The sequence below is a fragment of the Drosophila biarmipes genome, chromosome 2L, assembly GCF_025231255.1.
Source record: "Drosophila biarmipes strain raj3 chromosome 2L, RU_DBia_V1.1, whole genome shotgun sequence".
Taxonomy (NCBI): Eukaryota; Metazoa; Arthropoda; class Insecta; order Diptera; family Drosophilidae; genus Drosophila; species Drosophila biarmipes.
Window position 1 is genome coordinate 23,795,926 of NC_066612.1, and position 20,097 is coordinate 23,816,022.

The 20,097-nt window shown below is 42.7% G+C and overlaps 5 protein-coding genes across 5 annotated transcripts; 2 read left to right on the plus strand and 3 right to left on the minus strand.

Annotated features, from left to right (window-relative positions):
- The first annotated feature begins 172 nt into the window (after positions 1-172).
- Positions 173-5,753, plus strand: LOC127010667 (uncharacterized). Its single transcript, XM_050885060.1, is given in 2 exon segments — positions 173-589; positions 5,337-5,753. Coding segments are annotated over 2 exon segments (828 nt in total). The 5' UTR covers positions 173-178.
- Positions 3,202-3,978, minus strand: LOC122817898 (histone H2B). Its single transcript, XM_050884814.1, has one exon. The coding sequence runs from the start codon at positions 3,696-3,698 to the stop codon at positions 3,327-3,329; it is 372 nt and encodes a 123-aa protein (XP_050740771.1). The 5' UTR covers positions 3,699-3,978; the 3' UTR covers positions 3,202-3,326.
- A 2,612-nt stretch (positions 5,754-8,365) lies between the features above and the next one.
- On the minus strand, positions 8,366-8,862 carry LOC122817899 (histone H2B). Its single transcript, XM_050884838.1, has one exon. The coding sequence runs from the start codon at positions 8,860-8,862 to the stop codon at positions 8,491-8,493; it is 372 nt and encodes a 123-aa protein (XP_050740795.1). The 3' UTR covers positions 8,366-8,490.
- Positions 8,863-10,470: 1,608 nt separating this feature from the next.
- LOC122817893 (uncharacterized) lies at positions 10,471-16,078 on the plus strand. Its single transcript, XM_050885061.1, is given in 2 exon segments — positions 10,471-10,916; positions 15,662-16,078. Coding segments are annotated over 2 exon segments (828 nt in total). The 5' UTR covers positions 10,471-10,505.
- LOC122817900 (histone H2B) lies at positions 13,653-14,024 on the minus strand. Its single transcript, XM_050884839.1, has one exon. The coding sequence runs from the start codon at positions 14,022-14,024 to the stop codon at positions 13,653-13,655; it is 372 nt and encodes a 123-aa protein (XP_050740796.1).
- Positions 16,079-20,097: the final 4,019 nt, after the last annotated feature.

Here is a 20,097-nt window from a genome sequence, read left to right on the forward strand (position 1 = left end):
AAACACGAGCGAGTCCGAACGATATGTTCGTCTCGCTCTCCGCTCGACAACTGAGATGGACTCTGCTTCCCTCTCTTTTCAACCCTCCCCGTTTTGCTATATAAGGAGGTAGCAAATGCGGCTATCGTTTATTGTGTTTTGAAACGTGAAGTGAACGTGAACAGCAGTCAATTCGAAAATGGCCCGTACCAAGCAAACCGCTCGCAAATCGACTGGTGGCAAGGCGCCACGCAAGCAACTGGCTACTAAGGCCGCTCGCAAGAGCGCCCCCGCCACCGGAGGCGTGAAGAAGCCTCATCGGTACCGCCCTGGAACTGTTGCCCTGCGTGAGATCCGTCGATACCAGAAGAGTACCGAGCTGCTGATCCGCAAGCTGCCTTTCCAGCGTCTGGTGCGTGAAATCGCTCAGGACTTCAAGACTGACCTGCGATTCCAGAGCTCGGCGGTGATGGCTCTGCAGGAAGCTAGCGAGGCCTATCTAGTAGGCCTCTTTGAAGATACCAACTTGTGTGCCATTCACGCCAAGCGTGTCACCATCATGCCCAAGGACATCCAGTTGGCCCGTCGCATTCGCGGCGAGCGTGCTTAGGTCGAGACGGCTTCAACTGGCTGCCAGTGCGCTAACATAATTTGTACAAATCGGTCCTTTTCAGGACCACAAATTAATTCAATGAGATACTAATTTTATCTGGAGGCTTTAACATAAAAATAAAGAAAAATTATTTTCCGTCCCGTTTTTTTAAGTGAATTGAATAATTGTTAATTCATTTTTTCCAATTTGTACTGCCTTGATAAATTTAATAGTAGTCGGAAATTGTCTTTTGATTTGAGTTCCCGGGGTTTTTTATGTGACAGCTGCTGTGCGGTACCGATGGTCAAGACTTTCAAACAGAAAAAATAAAAAAAAAATACTAAATGCAGCATAAAAAAATATTAACTGGGCTAATGAATCTGTTGGTTGTTTAATAAACAAAATTTCATATATTTTCTTTATAATTTTAACTGCAGTGCAACCTCCAAGATATTTTTTAATAGGGACGCAAAATAAACAGTTTGTAGCTATATGTATATATTTCTGAAAATTGTTTAGAGTATTTTGAAATATTAGATAAAGCTAATATATAATATTAGTTTTTTACAATATATTTTATTTTTTTTTTATCAAATGTTTTTTAACAAATTTCGTTTTGAATGTCGGCATGTATTGAGAAAGGGTAGCGTTATATGGAACAACCACGATCAACATAAGACATTCAAACATCAACAAAAAATATAAAAACTTTTGAGCGCTATTTATAAATTAGACATAGCTGCTAAGGAATGCATAACGTCTTATAAAAAACAAGAAAAATATTAAAACATGTACTTTTTATATTTTTTCTTTAATATTAACTTAAGTGTGGTCTCAGGCCTCAATGGAATTTATATATGGGACGGATATTAGCAAAATGTAGTGAAAACTATTAATAACAATGCCCCAAAAGCTGGACTGCGCTAAGCAAAGACATAATAAATATAAGAAAACATCGAACAAATACCACATTTTAAGTTAATTATATTTTTAACAATCAGAAAACTATTGCCGAGTGTGTTCTCACAGCCAATTTTGCATGTAGCCAAGGGACAACTTGAAACAAATAAAAAAATACCTAAAGTAATAATAAGTATAAAGACTTGTAGTATTACTTAAAGTAAAATGTTCAAACTTCATTTTTCCTTAGCAAGTTACAAAATATTTCTAGAAATCTTATTTTAAAATGTTTTTTTAAAGTAATTATTCATGTTACGAATGTCAATCTTGAAGTTGATACGGCTATAAAAGGTTACAAAAACAAGAACATAACATTTCTAGCACATTACCTTCTTAATTTATCGTTTTTGAATGTAAAACGATAAAAAAATTATTTAGTTTTAGTATCTTAAGCCCTGAAAATAAGAAAATAAGTTTGCACTTCAAGCAAAAATTAGCAGAGCAAATGACTGATGCCAGACTCACAGTTGAAGTGCTCTCCTCCTCGATTCTCATTCGAACGAAGGAGGTTGGTCACAAGCGCGCGCTCCGTTTTCTATACAAAAAAGTGTAGTTTAGTGAAAAAAAATGTCTGATTCTGCAGTTGCAACGTCCGCTTCCCCAGTGGCTGCTCCCCCAGCGCCAGTTGAGAAGAAGCTGGCCACCAAAAAGGCATCTGGTTCCGCTGCCTTAAAAGCAAAGAAGGCCGCTGCCCCGCCATCGCATCCGCCAACTCAACAAATGGTGGACGCTTCTATCAAGAATTTGAAGGAACGAGGTGGCTCATCTCTTCTGGCAATCAAGAAATACATCACCGCCACCTACAAATGCGATGCCCAGAAGCTGGCTCCATTCATAAAGAAATACTTGAAATCTGCCGTGGTCAATGGAAAGTTGATCCAAACAAAGGGAAAAGGCGCGTCTGGTTCATTCAAACTGTCGGCCTCCGCCAAGAAGGATCCGAAGCCGAAGCCTGCGTCTGCTGAGAAGAAGGTGAAAAGCAAGAAGGTAGCCGTCAAAAAGACCGGAGCCACCGCCAAGAAAGTTGCCGCCGCAGCTGCCGACAAGAAGCCCAAGGCTAAGAAGGCTGTGGCCACCAAAAAGACCGCAGAGAAGAAGAAAACAGAGAAGGCGAAGGCCAAGGATGCAAAGAAAACTGGAACCGTGAAGGCGAAGCCAGCAGCAGCGAAGGCCAAGTCGACCGCAGTGAAGCCGAAGGCAGCAAAAGCAGCAAAGGCCAAGCCAGCGGCCTCTGCTAAGCCCAAAAAGGCGGTGAAGAAAGCAGCGGCGCCTGCTACCGCTAAGAAACCGAAAGCCAAGACTACGGCTGCCAAGAAGTAAATTGTGAAAAAGTACAGTACCTGGTACATGCTCGCAATCGTAATTTTAGATTTTGAAATCTGAAATTTAAACAAGCCCTTTTCAGGGCTACAACGTTCGTTTACAGGAGAAAGAAACTTTCAATTCACTTATCCGATTATTTTATGGCCATTCGCATTTTTCCACATTTAATTGGACTCGATTAGTTTATGATTAAAAAAGAAATATGTAATAAGAATATGTCATAACTTGTGTCTTAATACAAATAATTATAAGTGTACCCTTGTAGCCGCATTAATTTTAGCTGCTTTACCAGAGTATCTAAATGGAAAGTATATAAGGCTCCAAAGTTCTTCAGAAAAAAACACAAATTGAACTTTTATCACGCATTTTATTGGCAAACGGCAAGCTGAAAATTTAGTTTCTTTGGTTAAATATGTTGTGGCCCTGAAAAGGGCCTTTTTGGATCTTCCTCCCCATACGCAGCAGGAGAAAATTACTTGGAGCTGGTGTACTTGGTGACAGCCTTGGTTCCCTCACTGACGGCGTGCTTCGCCAACTCTCCGGGCAGAAGTAGGCGAACAGCCGTTTGGATCTCCCGACTGGTGATAGTCGAGCGCTTGTTGTAGTGAGCCAGACGAGAAGCCTCGGCAGCAATGCGTTCGAAGATATCATTCACAAAGCTGTTCATGATGCTCATCGCCTTCGACGAAATGCCCGTGTCGGGGTGGACCTGCTTCAGGACCTTGTAAATGTAGATGGCGTAGCTCTCCTTCCTCTTGCGCTTCTTCTTCTTGTCGCTCTTGGTGATGTTCTTCTGGGCTTTGCCAGCCTTCTTGGCTGCCTTTCCACTAGTTTTCGGCGGCATTATTCACTTCACTTATGATTTCACAAACACAACTCACTGATCATAATGGTGCCCAAGCGCGTTCAACTTTATACTTTTTCTCGAGCCATGTTTTCAGGTCTGGGGCACCCACCCCTAACTGAACGCGCAGGCAGACGGAAAAGTATAAATAGTGGCTACCCGGGGCTCGTCGAGCATTCGTTTTCAGTGTGTAAAGTGAACTAAGTGAAATACTCGTAAAGCAAAATGTCTGGTCGTGGAAAAGGTGGCAAAGTGAAGGGAAAGGCGAAGTCCCGCTCCAACCGTGCCGGTCTTCAGTTCCCAGTAGGCCGTATTCACCGTCTGCTCCGCAAGGGCAACTATGCCGAGCGAGTTGGTGCCGGCGCTCCAGTTTACCTGGCTGCTGTGATGGAATATCTGGCCGCTGAGGTTCTCGAGTTGGCTGGAAATGCTGCTCGTGACAACAAGAAGACTAGGATTATCCCGCGTCATCTGCAGCTGGCCATCCGCAACGACGAGGAGTTGAACAAGCTGCTCTCCGGCGTCACCATTGCCCAGGGTGGAGTGTTGCCCAACATACAGGCTGTTCTGTTGCCCAAAAAGACCGAGAAGAAGGCTTAAACGTTTGATACATACTTGTACATAAACAAACATAAACAAACCCAACCGTCCTTTTCAGGACGACCAAGGTGTTACCAAAGAATTGAAGAATTTTCAGACCTAATACCATATTATTAAAACAATAAGTATAAGGACGTGTGGGAAACTGATGTCGATTTTGTATAAGCGTTGGTCCTATAGCAGTCGGACAGAAATAAGACCTAAGAGGTTCATCGCAAAATGGCGAATTTCTGTCAATGCTGTATCTGCGGCACAGCCTGTACAAAATAGATGTGTATCTACCTGAACTACTTTCATTTCAAATTTCATTTTGGTTCAATAAACATATATTATTTATGAAGCATCAACTTTCAAATCAAAGCATTATTGGAAAATGTGTCTCCTTTGGAAATTTAAATGGTGGTCCTGAAAAGGACCGATTGCTGAAAAAGTACAAGCTGTACTAGTTTTTTAACCGCCGAAGCCGTACAGGGTGCGGCCTTGCCTCTTCAGTGCGTACACAACGTCCATGGCGGTGACGGTCTTCCTCTTGGCGTGTTCGGTGTAGGTGACGGCATCACGGATAACGTTCTCCAAGAACACCTTCAGAACGCCTCGTGTTTCCTCGTATATAAGTCCGGAGATGCGTTTTACACCGCCACGACGAGCCAAACGGCGGATAGCTGGCTTCGTGATACCCTGGATGTTGTCACGCAGCACTTTGCGGTGACGCTTGGCGCCTCCTTTTCCCAAGCCTTTGCCTCCTTTACCACGACCAGTCATATTTCACTTCTCTTCTCTACTGTTAACACACTGCACGATACGAAAGTCACTGAAGAACTATTTCCAAATTTTCGACGAGCTCATATTTATACCTAAACCCCCAGAAACACGAGCGAGTCCGAACGATATGTTCGTCTCGCTCTCCGCTCGACAACTGAGATGGACTCTGCTTCCCTCTCTTTTCAACCCTCCCCGTTTTGCTATATAAGGAGGTAGCAAATGCGGCTATCGTTTATTGTGTTTTGAAACGTGAAGTGAACGTGAACAGCAGTCAATTCGAAAATGGCCCGTACCAAGCAAACCGCTCGCAAATCGACTGGTGGCAAGGCGCCACGCAAGCAACTGGCTACTAAGGCCGCTCGCAAGAGCGCCCCCGCCACCGGAGGCGTGAAGAAGCCTCATCGGTACCGCCCTGGAACTGTTGCCCTGCGTGAGATCCGTCGATACCAGAAGAGTACCGAGCTGCTGATCCGCAAGCTGCCTTTCCAGCGTCTGGTGCGTGAAATCGCTCAGGACTTCAAGACTGACCTGCGATTCCAGAGCTCGGCGGTGATGGCTCTGCAGGAAGCTAGCGAGGCCTATCTAGTAGGCCTCTTTGAAGATACCAACTTGTGTGCCATTCACGCCAAGCGTGTCACCATCATGCCCAAGGACATCCAGTTGGCCCGTCGCATTCGCGGCGAGCGTGCTTAGGTCGAGACGGCTTCAACTGGCTGCCAGTGCGCTAACATAATTTGTACAAATCGGTCCTTTTCAGGACCACAAATTAATTCAATGAGATACTAATTTTATCTGGAGGCTTTAACATAAAAATAAAGAAAAATTATTTTCCGTCCCGTTTTTTTAAGTGAATTGAATAATTGTTAATTCATTTTTTCCAATTTGTACTGCCTTGATAAATTTAATAGTAGTCGGAAATTGTCTTTTGATTTGAGTTCCCGGGGTTTTTTATGTGACAGCTGCTGTGCGGTACCGATGGTCAAGACTTTCAAACAGAAAAAATAAAAAAAAAATACTAAATGCAGCATAAAAAAATATTAACTGGGCTAATGAATCTGTTGGTTGTTTAATAAACAAAATTTCATATATTTTCTTTATAATTTTAACTGCAGTGCAACCTCCAAGATATTTTTTAATAGGGACGCAAAATAAACAGTTTGTAGCTATATGTATATATTTCTGAAAATTGTTTAGAGTATTTTGAAATATTAGATAAAGCTAATATATAATATTAGTTTTTTACAATATATTTTATTTTTTTTTTATCAAATGTTTTTTAACAAATTTCGTTTTGAATGTCGGCATGTATTGAGAAAGGGTAGCGTTATATGGAACAACCACGATCAACATAAGACATTCAAACATCAACAAAAAATATAAAAACTTTTGAGCGCTATTTATAAATTAGACATAGCTGCTAAGGAATGCATAACGTCTTATAAAAAACAAGAAAAATATTAAAACATGTACTTTTTATATTTTTTCTTTAATATTAACTTAAGTGTGGTCTCAGGCCTCAATGGAATTTATATATGGGACGGATATTAGCAAAATGTAGTGAAAACTATTAATAACAATGCCCCAAAAGCTGGACTGCGCTAAGCAAAGACATAATAAATATAAGAAAACATCGAACAAATACCACATTTTAAGTTAATTATATTTTTAACAATCAGAAAACTATTGCCGAGTGTGTTCTCACAGCCAATTTTGCATGTAGCCAAGGGACAACTTGAAACAAATAAAAAAATACCTAAAGTAATAATAAGTATAAAGACTTGTAGTATTACTTAAAGTAAAATGTTCAAACTTCATTTTTCCTTAGCAAGTTACAAAATATTTCTAGAAATCTTATTTTAAAATGTTTTTTTAAAGTAATTATTCATGTTACGAATGTCAATCTTGAAGTTGATACGGCTATAAAAGGTTACAAAAACAAGAACATAACATTTCTAGCACATTACCTTCTTAATTTATCGTTTTTGAATGTAAAACGATAAAAAAATTATTTAGTTTTAGTATCTTAAGCCCTGAAAATAAGAAAATAAGTTTGCACTTCAAGCAAAAATTAGCAGAGCAAATGACTGATGCCAGACTCACAGTTGAAGTGCTCTCCTCCTCGATTCTCATTCGAACGAAGGAGGTTGGTCACAAGCGCGCGCTCCGTTTTCTATACAAAAAAGTGTAGTTTAGTGAAAAAAAATGTCTGATTCTGCAGTTGCAACGTCCGCTTCCCCAGTGGCTGCTCCCCCAGCGCCAGTTGAGAAGAAGCTGGCCACCAAAAAGGCATCTGGTTCCGCTGCCTTAAAAGCAAAGAAGGCCGCTGCCCCGCCATCGCATCCGCCAACTCAACAAATGGTGGACGCTTCTATCAAGAATTTGAAGGAACGAGGTGGCTCATCTCTTCTGGCAATCAAGAAATACATCACCGCCACCTACAAATGCGATGCCCAGAAGCTGGCTCCATTCATAAAGAAATACTTGAAATCTGCCGTGGTCAATGGAAAGTTGATCCAAACAAAGGGAAAAGGCGCGTCTGGTTCATTCAAACTGTCGGCCTCCGCCAAGAAGGATCCGAAGCCGAAGCCTGCGTCTGCTGAGAAGAAGGTGAAAAGCAAGAAGGTAGCCGTCAAAAAGACCGGAGCCACCGCCAAGAAAGTTGCCGCCGCAGCTGCCGACAAGAAGCCCAAGGCTAAGAAGGCTGTGGCCACCAAAAAGACCGCAGAGAAGAAGAAAACAGAGAAGGCGAAGGCCAAGGATGCAAAGAAAACTGGAACCGTGAAGGCGAAGCCAGCAGCAGCGAAGGCCAAGTCGACCGCAGTGAAGCCGAAGGCAGCAAAAGCAGCAAAGGCCAAGCCAGCGGCCTCTGCTAAGCCCAAAAAGGCGGTGAAGAAAGCAGCGGCGCCTGCTACCGCTAAGAAACCGAAAGCCAAGACTACGGCTGCCAAGAAGTAAATTGTGAAAAAGTACAGTACCTGGTACATGCTCGCAATCGTAATTTTAGATTTTGAAATCTGAAATTTAAACAAGCCCTTTTCAGGGCTACAACGTTCGTTTACAGGAGAAAGAAACTTTCAATTCACTTATCCGATTATTTTATGGCCATTCGCATTTTTCCACATTTAATTGGACTCGATTAGTTTATGATTAAAAAAGAAATATGTAATAAGAATATGTCATAACTTGTGTCTTAATACAAATAATTATAAGTGTACCCTTGTAGCCGCATTAATTTTAGCTGCTTTACCAGAGTATCTAAATGGAAAGTATATAAGGCTCCAAAGTTCTTCAGAAAAAAACACAAATTGAACTTTTATCACGCATTTTATTGGCAAACGGCAAGCTGAAAATTTAGTTTCTTTGGTTAAATATGTTGTGGCCCTGAAAAGGGCCTTTTTGGATCTTCCTCCCCATACGCAGCAGGAGAAAATTACTTGGAGCTGGTGTACTTGGTGACAGCCTTGGTTCCCTCACTGACGGCGTGCTTCGCCAACTCTCCGGGCAGAAGTAGGCGAACAGCCGTTTGGATCTCCCGACTGGTGATAGTCGAGCGCTTGTTGTAGTGAGCCAGACGAGAAGCCTCGGCAGCAATGCGTTCGAAGATATCATTCACAAAGCTGTTCATGATGCTCATCGCCTTCGACGAAATGCCCGTGTCGGGGTGGACCTGCTTCAGGACCTTGTAAATGTAGATGGCGTAGCTCTCCTTCCTCTTGCGCTTCTTCTTCTTGTCGCTCTTGGTGATGTTCTTCTGGGCTTTGCCAGCCTTCTTGGCTGCCTTTCCACTAGTTTTCGGCGGCATTATTCACTTCACTTATGATTTCACAAACACAACTCACTGATCATAATGGTGCCCAAGCGCGTTCAACTTTATACTTTTTCTCGAGCCATGTTTTCAGGTCTGGGGCACCCACCCCTAACTGAACGCGCAGGCAGACGGAAAAGTATAAATATGTGGCTACCCGGGGCTCGTCGAGCATTCGTTTTTAGTGTGTAAAGTGAACTAAGTGAAATACTCGTAAAGCAAAATGTCTGGTCGTGGAAAAGGTGGCAAAGTGAAGGGAAAGGCGAAGTCCCGCTCCAACCGTGCCGGTCTTCAGTTCCCAGTAGGCCGTATTCACCGTCTGCTCCGCAAGGGCAACTATGCCGAGCGAGTTGGTGCCGGCGCTCCAGTTTACCTGGCTGCTGTGATGGAATATCTGGCCGCTGAGGTTCTCGAGTTGGCTGGAAATGCTGCTCGTGACAACAAGAAGACTAGGATTATCCCGCGTCATCTGCAGCTGGCCATCCGCAACGACGAGGAGTTGAACAAGCTGCTCTCCGGCGTCACCATTGCCCAGGGTGGAGTGTTGCCCAACATACAGGCTGTTCTGTTGCCCAAAAAGACCGAGAAGAAGGCTTAAACGTTTGATACATACTTGTACATAAACAAACATAAACAAACCCAACCGTCCTTTTCAGGACGACCAAGGTGTTACCAAAGAATTGAAGAATTTTCAATACTAATACCATATTATTAAAACAATAAGTATAAGGACGTGTGGGAAACTGATGTCGATTTTGTATAAGCGTTGGTCCTATAGCAGTCGGACAGAATAAGACCTAAGAGGTTCATCGCAAAATGGCGAATTTCCGTCAATGCTGTATCTGCGGCACAGCCTGTACAAAATAGATGTGTATCTACCTGAACCACTTTCATTTCAAATTTCATTTTGGTTCAATAAACATATATTATTTATGAAGCATCAACTTTCGAATCAAAGCATTATTGGAAAATGTGTCTCTTTGGAAATTTAAATGGTGGTCCTGAAAAGGACCGATTGCTGAAAAAGTACAAGCTGTACTAGTTTTTTAACCGCCGAAGCCGTACAGGGTGCGGCCTTGCCTCTTCAGTGCGTACACAACGTCCATGGCGGTGACGGTCTTCCTCTTGGCGTGTTCGGTGTAGGTGACGGCATCACGGATAACGTTCTCCAAGAACACCTTCAGAACGCCTCGTGTTTCCTCGTATATAAGTCCGGAGATGCGTTTTACACCGCCACGACGAGCCAAACGGCGGATAGCTGGCTTCGTGATACCCTGGATGTTGTCACGCAGCACTTTGCGGTGACGCTTGGCGCCTCCTTTTCCCAAGCCTTTGCCTCCTTTACCACGACCAGTCATATTTCACTTCTCTTCTCTACTGTTAACACACTGCACGGTACGAAAGTCACTGAAGAACTATTTCCAAATTTTCGACGAGCTCATATTTATACCTAAACCCCCAGAAACACGAGCGAGTCCGAAAGATATGTTCGTCTCGCTCTCCGCTCGACAACTGAGATGGACTCTGCTTCCCTCTCTTTTCAACCCTCCCCGTTTTGCTATATAAGGATGTAGCAAATGCGGCTATCGTTTATTGTGTTTTGAAACGTGAAGTGAACGTGAACAGCAGTGAATTCGAAAATGGCCCGTACCAAGCAAACCGCTCGCAAATCGACTGGTGGCAAGGCGCCACGCAAGCAACTGGCTACAAAGGCCGCTCGCAAGAGCGCCCCCGCCACCGGAGGCGTGAAGAAGCCTCATCGGTACCGCCCTGGAACTGTTGCCCTGCGTGAGATCCGTCGATACCAGAAGAGTACCGAGCTGCTGATCCGCAAGCTGCCTTTCCAGCGTCTGGTGCGTGAAATCGCTCAGGACTTCAAGACTGACCTGCGATTCCAGAGCTCGGCGGTGATGGCTCTGCAGGAAGCTAGCGAGGCCTATCTAGTAGGTCTCTTTGAAGATACCAACTTGTGTGCCATTCATGCCAAGCGTGTCACCATCATGCCCAAGGACATCCAGTTGGCCCGTCGCATTCGCGGCGAGCGTGCTTAGGTCGAGACGGCTTCAACTGGCTGCCAGTGCGCTAACATAATTTGTACAAATCGGTCCTTTTCAGGACCACAAATTAATTCAATGAGATACTAATTTTATCTGGAGGCTTTAACATAAAAATAAAGAAAAATTATTTTCCGTCCCGTTTTTTTAAGTGAATTGAATAATTGTTAATTCATTTTTTCCAATTTGTACTGCCTTGATAAATTTAATAGTAGTCGGAAATTGTCTTTTGATTTGAGTTCCCGGGGTTTTTTATGTGACAGCTGCTGTGCGGTACCGATGGTCAAGACTTTCAAACAGAAAAAATAAAAAAAAATACTAAATGCAGCATAAAAAAATATTAACTGGGCTAATGAATCTGTTGGTTGTTTAATAAACAAAATTTCATATATTTTCTTTATAATTTAAACTGCAGTGCAACCTCCAAGATATTTTTTAATAGGGACGCAAAATAAACAGTTTGTAGCTATATGTATATATTTCTGAAAATTGTTTAGAGTATTTTGAAATATTAGATAAAGCTAATATATAATATTAGTTTTTTACAATATATTTTATTTTTTTTTTATCAAATGTTTTTTAACAAATTTCGTTTTGAATGTCGGCATGTATTGAGAAAGGGTAGCGTTATATGGAACAACCACGATCAACATAAGACATTCAAACATCAACAAAAAATATAAAAACTTTTGAGCGCTATTTATAAATTAGACATAGCTGCTAAGGAATGCATAACGTCTTATAAAAAACAAGAAAAATATTAAAACATGTACTTTTTATATTTTTTCTTTAATATTAACTTAAGTGTGGTCTCAGGCCTCAATGGAATTTATATAAGGGACGGATATTAGCAAAATGTAGTGAAAACTATTAATAACAATGCCCCAAAAGCTGGACTGCGCTAAGCAAAGACATAATAAATATAAGAAAACATCGAACAAATACCACATTTTAAGTTAATTATATTTTTAACAATCAGAAAACTATTGCCGAGTGTGTTCTCACAGCCAATTTTGCATGTAGCCAAGGGACAACTTGAAACAAATAAAAAAATACCTAAAGTAATAATAAGTATAAAGACTTGTAGTATTACTTAAAGTAAAATGTTCAAACTTCATTTTTCCTTAGCAAGTTACAAAATATTTCTAGAAATCTTATTTTAAAATGTTTTTTTAAAGTAATTATTCATGTTACGAATGTCAATCTTGAAGTTGATACGGCTATAAAAGGTTACAAAAACAAGAACATAACATTTCTAGCACATTACCTTCTTAATTTATCGTTTTTGAATGTAAAACGATAAAAAAATTATTTAGTTTTAGTATCTTAAGCCCTGAAAATAAGAAAATAAGTTTGCACTTCAAGCAAAAATTAGCAGAGCAAATGACTGATGCCAGACTCACAGTTGAAGTGCTCTCCTCCTCGATTCTCATTCGAACGAAGGAGGTTGGTCACAAGCGCGCGCTCCGTTTTCTATACAAAAAAGTGTAGTTTAGTGAAAAAAAATGTCTGATTCTGCAGTTGCAACGTCCGCTTCCCCAGTGGCTGCTCCCCCAGCGCCAGTTGAGAAGAAGCTGGCCACCAAAAAGGCATCTGGTTCCGCTGCCTTAAAAGCAAAGAAGGCCGCTGCCCCGCCATCGCATCCGCCAACTCAACAAATGGTGGACGCTTCTATCAAGAATTTGAAGGAACGAGGTGGCTCATCTCTTCTGGCAATCAAGAAATACATCACCGCCACCTACAAATGCGATGCCCAGAAGCTGGCTCCATTCATAAAGAAATACTTGAAATCTGCCGTGGTCAATGGAAAGTTGATCCAAACAAAGGGAAAAGGCGCGTCTGGCTCATTCAAACTGTCGGCCTCCGCCAAGAAGGATCCGAAGCCGAAGCCTGCGTCTGCTGAGAAGAAGGTGAAAAGCAAGAAGGTAGCCGTCAAAAAGACCGGAGCCACCGCCAAGAAAGTTGCCGCCGCAGCTGCCGACAAGAAGCCCAAGGCTAAGAAGGCTGTGGCCACCAAAAAGACCGCAGAGAAGAAGAAAACAGAGAAGGCGAAGGCCAAGGATGCAAAGAAAACTGGAACCGTGAAGGCGAAGCCAGCAGCAGCGAAGGCCAAGTCGACCGCAGTGAAGCCGAAGGCAGCAAAAGCAGCAAAGGCCAAGCCAGCGGCCTCTGCTAAGCCCAAAAAGGCGGTGAAGAAAGCAGCGGCGCCTGCTACCGCTAAGAAACCGAAAGCCAAGACTACGGCTGCCAAGAAGTAAATTGTGAAAAAGTACAGTACCTGGTACATGCTCGCAATCGTAATTTTAGATTTTGAAATCTGAAATTTAAACAAGCCCTTTTCAGGGCTACAACGTTCGTTTACAGGAGAAAGAAACTTTCAATTCACTTATCCGATTATTTTATGGCCATTCGCATTTTTCCACATTTGATTGGACTCGATTAGTTTATGATTAAAAAAGAAATATGTAATAAGAATATGTCATAACTTGTGTCTTAATACAAATAATTATAAGTGTACCCTTGTAGCCGCATTAATTTTAGCTGCTTTACCAGAGTATCTAAATGGAAAGTATATATGGCTCCAAAGTTCTTCAGAAAAAAACATAAATTGAATTTTTATCACGCATTTTATTGGCAAACGGCAAGCTGAAAATTTAGTTTCTTTGGTTAAATATGTTGTGGCCCTGAAAAGGGCCTTTTTGGATCTTCCTCCCCATACGCAGCAGGAGAAAATTACTTGGAGCTGGTGTACTTGGTGACAGCCTTGGTTCCCTCACTGACGGCGTGCTTCGCCAACTCTCCGGGCAGAAGTAGGCGAACAGCCGTTTGGATCTCCCGACTGGTGATAGTCGAGCGCTTGTTGTAGTGAGCCAGACGAGAAGCCTCGGCAGCAATGCGTTCGAAGATATCATTCACAAAGCTGTTCATGATGCTCATCGCCTTCGACGAAATGCCCGTGTCGGGGTGGACCTGCTTCAGGACCTTGTAAATGTAGATGGCGTAGCTCTCCTTCCTCTTGCGCTTCTTCTTCTTGTCGCTCTTGGTGATGTTCTTCTGGGCTTTGCCAGCCTTCTTGGCTGCCTTTCCACTAGTTTTCGGCGGCATTATTCACTTCACTTATGATTTCACAAACACAACTCACTGATCATAATGGTGCCCAAGCGCGTTCAACTTTATACTTTTTCTCGAGCCATGTTTTCAGGTCTGGGGCACCCACCCCTAACTGAACGCGCAGGCAGACGGAAAAGTATAAATATGTGGCTACCCGGGGCTCGTCGAGCATTCGTTTTTAGTGTGTAAAGTGAACTAAGTGAAATACTCGTAAAGCAAAATGTCTGGTCGTGGAAAAGGTGGCAAAGTGAAGGGAAAGGCGAAGTCCCGCTCCAACCGTGCCGGTCTTCAGTTCCCAGTAGGCCGTATTCACCGTCTGCTCCGCAAGGGCAACTATGCCGAGCGAGTTGGTGCCGGCGCTCCAGTTTACCTGGCTGCTGTGATGGAATATCTGGCCGCTGAGGTTCTCGAGTTGGCTGGAAATGCTGCTCGTGACAACAAGAAGACTAGGATTATCCCGCGTCATCTGCAGCTGGCCATCCGCAACGACGAGGAGTTGAACAAGCTGCTCTCCGGCGTCACCATTGCCCAGGGTGGAGTGTTGCCCAACATACAGGCTGTTCTGTTGCCCAAAAAGACCGAGAAGAAGGCTTAAACGTTTGATACATACTTGTACATAAACAAACATAAACAAACCCAACCGTCCTTTTCAGGACGACCAAGGTGTTACCAAAGAATTGAAGAATTTTCAATACTAATACCATATTATTAAAACAATAAGTATAAGGACGTGTGGGAAACTGATGTCGATTTTGTATAAGCGTTGGTCCTATAGCAGTCGGACAGAATAAGACCTAAGAGGTTCATCGCAAAATGGCGAATTTCCGTCAATGCTGTATCTGCGGCACAGCCTGTACAAAATAGATGTGTATCTACCTGAACCACTTTCATTTCAAATTTCATTTTGGTTCAATAAACATATATTATTTATGAAGCATCAACTTTCGAATCAAAGCATTATTGGAAAATGTGTCTCTTTGGAAATTTAAATGGTGGTCCTGAAAAGGACCGATTGCTGAAAAAGTACAAGCTGTACTAGTTTTTTAACCGCCGAAGCCGTACAGGGTGCGGCCTTGCCTCTTCAGTGCGTACACAACGTCCATGGCGGTGACGGTCTTCCTCTTGGCGTGTTCGGTGTAGGTGACGGCATCACGGATAACGTTCTCCAAGAACACCTTCAGAACGCCTCGTGTTTCCTCGTATATAAGTCCGGAGATGCGTTTTACACCGCCACGACGAGCCAAACGGCGGATAGCTGGCTTCGTGATACCCTGGATGTTGTCACGCAGCACTTTGCGGTGACGCTTGGCGCCTCCTTTTCCCAAGCCTTTGCCTCCTTTACCACGACCAGTCATATTTCACTTCTCTTCTCTACTGTTAACACACTGCACGATACGAAAGTCACTGAAGAACTATTTCCAAATTTTCGACGAGCTCATATTTATACCTAAACCCCCAGAAACACGAGCGAGTCCGAACGATATGTTCGTCTCGCTCTCCGCTCGACAACTGAGATGGACTCTGCTTCCCTCTCTTTTCAACCCTCCCCGTTTTGCTATATAAGGAGGTAGCAAATGCGGCTATCGTTTATTGTGTTTTGAAACGTGAAGTGAACGTGAACAGCAGTCAATTCGAAAATGGCCCGTACCAAGCAAACCGCTCGCAAATCGACTGGTGGCAAGGCGCCACGCAAGCAACTGGCTACTAAGGCCGCTCGCAAGAGCGCCCCCGCCACCGGAGGCGTGAAGAAGCCTCATCGGTACCGCCCTGGAACTGTTGCCCTGCGTGAGATCCGTCGATACCAGAAGAGTACCGAGCTGCTGATCCGCAAGCTGCCTTTCCAGCGTCTGGTGCGTGAAATCGCTCAGGACTTCAAGACTGACCTGCGATTCCAGAGCTCGGCGGTGATGGCTCTGCAGGAAGCTAGCGAGGCCTATCTAGTAGGCCTCTTTGAAGATACCAACTTGTGTGCCATTCACGCCAAGCGTGTCACCATCATGCCCAAGGACATCCAGTTGGCCCGTCGCATTCGCGGCGAGCGTGCTTAGGTCGAGACGGCTTCAACTGGCTGCCAGTGCGCTAACATAATTTGTACAAATCGGTCCTTTTCAGGACCACAAATTAATTCAATGAGATACTAATTTTATCTGGAGGCTTTAACATAAAAATAAAGAAAAATTATTTTCCGTCCCGTTTTTTTAAGTGAATTGAATAATTGTTAATTCATTTTTTCCAATTTGTACTGCCTTGATAAATTTAATAGTAGTCGGAAATTGTCTTTTGATTTGAGTTCCCGGGGTTTTTTATGTGACAGCTGCTGTGCGGTACCGATGGTCAAGACTTTCAAACAGAAAAAATAAAAAAAAAATACTAAATGCAGCATAAAAAAATATTAACTGGGCTAATGAATCTGTTGGTTGTTTAATAAACAAAATTTCATATATTTTCTTTATAATTTTAACTGCAGTGCAACCTCCAAGATATTTTTTAATAGGGACGCAAAATAAACAGTTTGTAGCTATATGTATATATTTCTGAAAATTGTTTAGAGTATTTTGAAATATTAGATAAAGCTAATATATAATATTAGTTTTTTACAATATATTTTATTTTTTTTTTATCAAATGTTTTTTAACAAATTTCGTTTTGAATGTCGGCATGTATTGAGAAAGGGTAGCGTTATATGGAACAACCACGATCAACATAAGACATTCAAACATCAACAAAAAATATAAAAACTTTTGAGCGCTATTTATAAATTAGACATAGCTGCTAAGGAATGCATAACGTCTTATAAAAAACAAGAAAAATATTAAAACATGTACTTTTTATATTTTTTCTTTAATATTAACTTAAGTGTGGTCTCAGGCCTCAATGGAATTTATATATGGGACGGATATTAGCAAAATGTAGTGAAAACTATTAATAACAATGCCCCAAAAGCTGGACTGCGCTAAGCAAAGACATAATAAATATAAGAAAACATCGAACAAATACCACATTTTAAGTTAATTATATTTTTAACAATCAGAAAACTATTGCCGAGTGTGTTCTCACAGCCAATTTTGCATGTAGCCAAGGGACAACTTGAAACAAATAAAAAAATACCTAAAGTAATAATAAGTATAAAGACTTGTAGTATTACTTAAAGTAAAATGTTCAAACTTCATTTTTCCTTAGCAAGTTACAAAATATTTCTAGAAATCTTATTTTAAAATGTTTTTTTAAAGTAATTATTCATGTTACGAATGTCAATCTTGAAGTTGATACGGCTATAAAAGGTTACAAAAACAAGAACATAACATTTCTAGCACATTACCTTCTTAATTTATCGTTTTTGAATGTAAAACGATAAAAAAATTATTTAGTTTTAGTATCTTAAGCCCTGAAAATAAGAAAATAAGTTTGCACTTCAAGCAAAAATTAGCAGAGCAAATGACTGATGCCAGACTCACAGTTGAAGTGCTCTCCTCCTCGATTCTCATTCGAACGAAGGAGGTTGGTCACAAGCGCGCGCTCCGTTTTCTATACAAAAAAGTGTAGTTTAGTGAAAAAAAATGTCTGATTCTGCAGTTGCAACGTCCGCTTCCCCAGTGGCTGCTCCCCCAGCGCCAGTTGAGAAGAAGCTGGCCACCAAAAAGGCATCTGGTTCCGCTGCCTTAAAAGCAAAGAAGGCCGCTGCCCCGCCATCGCATCCGCCAACTCAACAAATGGTGGACGCTTCTATCAAGAATTTGAAGGAACGAGGTGGCTCATCTCTTCTGGCAATCAAGAAATACATCACCGCCACCTACAAATGCGATGCCCAGAAGCTGGCTCCATTCATAAAGAAATACTTGAAATCTGCCGTGGTCAATGGAAAGTTGATCCAAACAAAGGGAAAAGGCGCGTCTGGTTCATTCAAACTGTCGGCCTCCGCCAAGAAGGATCCGAAGCCGAAGCCTGCGTCTGCTGAGAAGAAGGTGAAAAGCAAGAAGGTAGCCGTCAAAAAGACCGGAGCCACCGCCAAGAAAGTTGCCGCCGCAGCTGCCGACAAGAAGCCCAAGGCTAAGAAGGCTGTGGCCACCAAAAAGACCGCAGAGAAGAAGAAAACAGAGAAGGCGAAGGCCAAGGATGCAAAGAAAACTGGAACCGTGAAGGCGAAGCCAGCAGCAGCGAAGGCCAAGTCGACCGCAGTGAAGCCGAAGGCAGCAAAAGCAGCAAAGGCCAAGCCAGCGGCCTCTGCTAAGCCCAAAAAGGCGGTGAAGAAAGCAGCGGCGCCTGCTACCGCTAAGAAACCGAAAGCCAAGACTACGGCTGCCAAGAAGTAAATTGTGAAAAAGTACAGTACCTGGTACATGCTCGCAATCGTAATTTTAGATTTTGAAATCTGAAATTTAAACAAGCCCTTTTCAGGGCTACAACGTTCGTTTACAGGAGAAAGAAACTTTCAATTCACTTATCCGATTATTTTATGGCCATTCGCATTTTTCCACATTTAATTGGACTCGATTAGTTTATGATTAAAAAAGAAATATGTAATAAGAATATGTCATAACTTGTGTCTTAATACAAATAATTATAAGTGTACCCTTGTAGCCGCATTAATTTTAGCTGCTTTACCAGAGTATCTAAATGGAAAGTATATAAGGCTCCAAAGTTCTTCAGAAAAAAACACAAATTGAACTTTTATCACGCATTTTATTGGCAAACGGCAAGCTGAAAATTTAGTTTCTTTGGTTAAATATGTTGTGGCCCTGAAAAGGGCCTTTTTGGATCTTCCTCCCCATACGCAGCAGGAGAAAATTACTTGGAGCTGGTGTACTTGGTGACAGCCTTGGTTCCCTCACTGACGGCGTGCTTCGCCAACTCTCCGGGCAGAAGTAGGCGAACAGCCGTTTGGATCTCCCGACTGGTGATAGTCGAGCGCTTGTTGTAGTGAGCCAGACGAGAAGCCTCGGCAGCAATGCGTTCGAAGATATCATTCACAAAGCTGTTCATGATGCTCATCGCCTTCGACGAAATGCCCGTGTCGGGGTGGACCTGCTTCAGGACCTTGTAAATGTAGATGGCGTAGCTCTCCTTCCTCTTGCGCTTCTTCTTCTTGTCGCTCTTGGTGATGTTCTTCTGGGCTTTGCCAGCCTTCTTGGCTGCCTTTCCACTAGTTTTCGGCGGCATTATTCACTTCACTTATGATTTCACAAACACAACTCACTGATCATAATGGTGCCCAAGCGCGTTCAACTTTATACTTTTTCTCGAGCCATGTTTTCAGGTCTGGGGCACCCACCCCTAACTGAACGCGCAGGCAGACGGAAAAGTATAAATATGTGGCTACCCGGGGCTCGTCGAGCATTCGTTTTTAGTGTGTAAAGTGAACTAAGTGAAATACTCGTAAAGCAAAATGTCTGGTCGTGGAAAAGGTGGCAAAGTGAAGGGAAAGGCGAAGTCCCGCTCCAACCGTGCCGGTCTTCAGTTCCCAGTAGGCCGTATTCACCGTCTGCTCCGCAAGGGCAACTATGCCGAGCGAGTTGGTGCCGGCGCTCCAGTTTACCTGGCTGCTGTGATGGAATATCTGGCCGCTGAGGTTCTCGAGTTGGCTGGAAATGCTGCTCGTGACAACAAGAAGACTAGGATTATCCCGCGTCATCTGCAGCTGGCCATCCGCAACGACGAGGAGTTGAACAAGCTGCTCTCCGGCGTCACCATTGCCCAGGGTGGAGTGTTGCCCAACATACAGGCTGTTCTGTTGCCCAAAAAGACCGAGAAGAAGGCTTAAACGTTTGATACATACTTGTACATAAACAAACATAAACAAACCCAACCGTCCTTTTCAGGACGACCAAGGTGTTACCAAAGAATTGAAGAATTTTCAATACTAATACCATATTATTAAAACAATAAGTATAAGGACGTGTGGGAAACTGATGTCGATTTTGTATAAGCGTTGGTCCTATAGCAGTCGGACAGAATAAGACCTAAGAGGTTCATCGCAAAATGGCGAATTTCCGTCAATGCTGTATCTGCGGCACAGCCTGTACAAAATAGATGTGTATCTACCTGAACCACTTTCATTTCAAATTTCATT

Bases quoted from the DNA above. Each gene is read 5' to 3' on its own strand.
- LOC122817898 (XM_050884814.1), bottom strand. From the start codon at position 3,698: ATGCCGCCGAAAACTAGTGGAAAGGCAGCCAAGAAGGCTGGCAAAGCC.
- LOC122817900 (XM_050884839.1), bottom strand. From the start codon at position 14,024: ATGCCGCCGAAAACTAGTGGAAAGGCAGCCAAGAAGGCTGGCAAAGCC.
- LOC122817899 (XM_050884838.1), bottom strand. From the start codon at position 8,862: ATGCCGCCGAAAACTAGTGGAAAGGCAGCCAAGAAGGCTGGCAAAGCC.